Raw genomic sequence first — 5,236 nt, forward strand, 5'->3', positions numbered from 1 at the left:
TACAGCAGTTTTCACCTATTTTGGTATAAAACGACTAAATTAAGTTGTAATAGATATAGGTTGTAATAATTCTTAGTATATGTATGACGTATTGTATGGCGATTAGAGTAAATACAGTGAGAAATATGGCATGGAAATTATCAAACAAAATATATATTTTCAATCGTTTCATTCATCGTCTTGAAGATTTGTTATGTATATACATTTACAACATTATGTGCATCCAGGGTGAACATGTCGCATTATGGGGCATCAGTTCAGTCGGCAAGCTCTAATTTGTTGGTTGTTACGAGTCATACACATGACATCACATATTAGCTATACACATGTAAATATCCTCTAGAATGATGGAACATTGTTCATGTTATCAGAGTAAATGTATGCATTGTTTCATGACGTAACACCGCGTGTTTCATTTATTTGGCATTCCAGCGTAATTTGTATCAGTAATAAATGAATAAAAATATGAAAAGAAATGTAAAAGTTTTGGTTATTGGCAAAACAAATCGTTGTGGAAACTACCCAACAATTCGTGCAGGCATATCTTTTACACTTTTACATCTACGAAGGATCAAATACAAATGATAGGGTTTTTGAACTAAAATATTAGCAGTGACAACACACATTATTGAATGTTTTATACATTTACGAACAGTACAAGAGGGGTCCTTACTCTTCTCTCGGCGCGTTATTTAGTAAAATACAACGACAACCATATAATTTAAAACAATCAAAATTTGTACCGTATTTACATATATTTTTTTAAATAATTCAATGTAAATTCATGAAGTCTGAGTTCAAGACAAAGATTTCAGTGTTCATAATTTATTCAGGTTTCAAATATGCCAGATTTATTGCTTTGTTTTCTGTATAAGTGATCATGTATGACACCATTCATTACATTCAAAACCAAAGTAACATCATGGGAATAATAATAAAATCTCAATATTCAAAAGTGAATGGGTAAGTTTTTCTCTTCCGGACACGTTATTCTGTAGCGGAATTGGTATAGTATATGTTTCAGTTGGCTTGACTGTGTACGTGGCACGTATTGTTAGTAGTACACGTTACACGTTGTATTAGGATTCCACTATACAGAACAGCTGCAGATTGCATGATGTGTGTCCTGGTGAGATATGTGCAGAGCTGGTGTCTCATTGTCGTAAGTTTGTTAAACAATAGTGAAGCTGAAATCAGTGTAGAAATCGGAAGACGGTAGTAAATTCTCTGCGGTTGATCACACCATCACCTAGAACGAATGAGAAATATATAGATAATGTTGTTACATGGAAAAGGGATATAGTACAATCAACTGAAACATGTACATCATATTAAAATATCAATTTGTCTAGAAACATCATCATTATATTATAGTCGCCCACTAATTTAGGGAAAACATAAACCAGACACCATTACGAGTTAGTTGATACAAGTGGGCCCGTCGTTATTACACTGATTGATGGAGCTATACTACGCGAAGCCATAAGTGCCATATCGCCATTCAGCTAATAACAATAATTCACCCAATTAGTAAATATCATTATAAGTGCTGTGCAAAGTCGCTACACTCATTATTATATTGTCACACAGAGACGGACAGGCTGAGTCGGTGGCGGAAATGAGCTTAGTACCAATAAAGAAGCGCCAAACTGGTAATTTATCACAAACATGATTTCTGTATTCGAGTTGGACTGAGAATGACCCGAGTACGATAAACTACATCCGATTCAATCCTGTTTCCATAAAAATGATGACGTGTACTACTGCGAACCTGGAAAGCATGGTGACTTTGTACTTTTTGTACTTTTGTATGAATTATGAAATGTAGATTTATGCATTTTTTTTATATTGAGACTTCAAATAACGAATTATTCACATACATCGTGACTGGTGGATTATGAGGTTAACGATGCGCAGAGTTCATCTATATCTCATGGGCAATTTCATATTATATGTTGGCTTATATCATCGTACTTTTATAATTGACAACCGCGAATTATTCACGTTTTCGCATTCCTTAAATATGCACGCCCACTTCTACCTTATATTCCTTATATGGAAATGCATATTGTATTTTTTAAGTTGTATGGTTACAATGATTTACATTTATGAAGACTACTGTCGTTAACTAACGACTCTGGAGACAGCTCGAATAAGAAGACACATTACCGGTATCCCACGTGATTGTCTCATGCTATTTTCGTAATTACCACCTCTGATTAGCCGCCTAGGTGGCTGATATTAACAGGCGCCACAGAACATCAAAATTTCTGCCTGGGTAAAACTAATCTACACCGGTCCATAATAACATGATATTTTGCGGTTGGAATGCAATTAACACAAACCAGATTTCCATAGACTGGGTAGACTGGGAGTCGCTTGCAAAACTCGCAGCGTTTGTCACTCGTAAAGTGAAATTTACTACTTGTCACTAATAGGGGACACACGTGCACAGTCTCCATCCGATCATCGTTATTTGGAATGAATGAGTTTATATTGAAAACATTATTGTGAATATATCGACTAAATAGCTTGACACGCCTTCAAGTTCAACGTATATGCGGATATCAAATCTTACAGTGCGGTGTTCGTTGTCCGACAAGAGCGCCATTCGACGTATATAAAGCTTGTAAAATATACGGTTTACATGAAATTCGAATACGCACTGAACTGAAACGTGAGTGTACTGGTGTACCAGCAGCAATGCCCAAGACGCCGCGTATCGTCGTGATTTAGCACACTGCCTGCTGATTGGTTTAATAAATAAAATACAAGTCAAGACTATTTAACGTCGTTGACAATGTCATTCATGGAAAATGAATTTAATTACGAGGCGACACTTTCTCTAGTGATCCATTACAAGTAGACGCCGCCAATAAACACATTAAAAACGAATCAACCCGTTGTTTAAATTAGGTTTCGCGAGATTTTACTGACATCGTCTAGTGAATCAGGAACAGGCGTGAAACGATACAAACCCGATCTCATTCAAGCTGCTACAGTGTTTGTGGCGGCGATCGTTTAAAAAATGTGGTCCCAAGACACCCACTTCAATACTAAGTCTAGAAGCGATGTGCTGGTTAATTATAATTCTGGGCACGAGACGTCGTCGTGTGAACCCACTTTGTCATGCTCAAGCAGTGATCAATCCCCTGTGACGTCGTTGGATTCAAATCACATAGCTAATCATTTGCAACACAATTAAGTAAATATTAGTAATATAAAATAATTAATAGAAATGAGTGGCGGAAGTATGAATTTGAATGGATTACAAATGTATAATTATGACTCTCACATGTATGTACACAAGTCTATTGAATTAAAGCATAACTACTTATAGTAGAGTGGACTACGGCTACACTTAAATAAATATATACGAAGTAATAATGTATTTTTGTAAAACCCTATTTCTTAAAAAGTTAAACAACGACAAGACCTTTTCGATTGTCTAATGTGGTTTAATACCATCTTTGCCTCACATACCCATACTGCTCAATATACCAGCTGGCCCAAATAGAAATTTAAATACATCGAACGTGTTTCCTTAAATGTATAACCCTTAGTTATAATGCCAGTTACGAATACTCAAATTGTTTTAATAGAATATGTTGAAATGTTACGTAATAAACAGAATGTAAACTACGTCGAATTAGGCGACTATGGTAGATGGGTAACACGGGCTCTGAATAACTAACATGCCTATATACCATATCTTAATAGCGGAGAGTTGTAATATTTTGCGTTAAATTATATATCAAAATGTTTCGGCATAAACGTCTGAGCTAAATTGGCACAGCTGACCTCATGGTGAATCCGGAAGTGTGTTTAACTTCTCGGCATTTCTTGCGATAAAAAAACTTATTTAACAAATTAAGTCGTACATAATATCACGTCTTACACCGAACATAGATCGAGGTGAAGTTAAAAAGTACTCACTATTAAGATCGTAGACGTCAAACAACCTACTCAATACATCGCCCATTCTTTCTGCCTGCAAATCTACGTCAATTCCTTCAACTTGTATATCTCGTAAGTGTCTTAACTGCAAACGTGATAAGTCCTCCATTGTATATGCAACATGTTCTGCTTCACGTTTTAAACGGTCCCCGGAACGTACTTTAGTATTTGCAATGTTAATAGGTTCATCATTTGTTTTGCCATGTGATAGTTGACAAAGAATACATTTAGATTTCACATCGTTCGTTAAAGGCTTGCCCTCACTTCCAGGCATTCTACTACAAAGTATATATAGTAGCAACAATATCGCAAGATGCCTTAGTATTTGCAAGGCGCTTAACATCGCTTCTATTCCGCTAACGGCGGGTAACCTCCTGCAAAAGAGAAGAGAGTATTTATCAAAACCACTCTGCTGCCGGTCTCGCTCCAAAACAAATTACAACCGCGCATTTTCGCTTTCTTATACGACATGTCGCCAAGTACCCTTCCGCTAACTCTTACGCAATTTCCGGTTCTCGTGACGGTGGACGCCTCCTTTTTCATCATTCGCGAAATTATCTGTTTTATAAATGCATTCCCTAAGTGCACTGATAAAAGCTCTCAATAAGTGTGCCATCTACACGAAATGGTGCTAACAACTCATCAGAGACATCTAGTTTTTAGCTAGTTAGGAGGGCATGGTGGAATCTCTTTGCCCCAGTGCGGCAAATCTAATTTACCTAACCTCTAATTTGTCGCAGGAAATTCCAATAAAAAGTAAAGTAGGATATACGGAGATGCGCATGCACAGAAGTCATTAACATCCATCTTAAAAGAAAGTGAAATTACCGTAGTTATAACCGAAGACACCGCTGTGAGCACTACTCCCATACACTCGGCGTCGGGCGTAATATTTGGAATCCCGTATTACGCGGTCAAACATATGCGATAGAAATGTCCAGCATTATGACATTTAGTTCAATACTATAAAAGATACATATCAACCACCAAGATTATTTTCATATTAAACTATAAATATAAACAAATATAACTATACATATACCAATTGACCAAACATAAAAATACATTGGGCATACCAGAAAATACGATCACAGAGAATCGTAAAACCAAATAACAATATTTGTTCTTATTATTAATTGTTTTCTTTATGACGATAATCGGCGAACACGTAGAATAAGAATACGCAGCATGTATAAACCCATAAATATGTATAGACTGGTAACTAATACTGATGATTAACCGGAAGTCACATATTAGCAAATATATACTATTTTTTGTG

The 5,236-nt window shown here is 36.1% G+C and overlaps 1 protein-coding gene across 1 annotated transcript; it reads right to left on the reverse strand.

The window, feature by feature from the left end:
* Positions 1 to 809: 809 nt before the first annotated feature.
* On the reverse strand, positions 810 to 4,376 carry LOC144350468 (uncharacterized). Its single transcript, XM_078008650.2, has 2 exons — positions 3,937 to 4,376; positions 810 to 1,249 (listed from the first exon to the last, which is right to left on the reverse strand). Exons 1-2 carry the CDS (start codon positions 4,298 to 4,300, stop codon positions 1,194 to 1,196), a joined length of 420 nt encoding a protein of 139 aa, XP_077864776.1. The 5' UTR covers positions 4,301 to 4,376; the 3' UTR covers positions 810 to 1,193.
* Between the last annotated feature and the right edge of the window lie 860 nt (positions 4,377 to 5,236).

The sequence above is a fragment of the Saccoglossus kowalevskii genome, chromosome 1 (assembly GCF_978046115.1).
Source record: "Saccoglossus kowalevskii chromosome 1, keSacKowa6.1, whole genome shotgun sequence".
Taxonomy (NCBI): domain Eukaryota; kingdom Metazoa; phylum Hemichordata; class Enteropneusta; family Harrimaniidae; genus Saccoglossus; species Saccoglossus kowalevskii.

Coding starts and splice junctions, on each gene's coding strand:
- LOC144350468 (XM_078008650.2), bottom strand. CDS start 4,300: ATGTTAAGCGCCTTGCAAATACTAAGGCATCTTGCGATATTGTTGCTA. Junction 1,250..3,936: donor TGACGTCTACGATCTTAATA/GTGAGTACTTTT, acceptor CATTCGTTCTAG/GTGATGGTGTGATCAACCGC.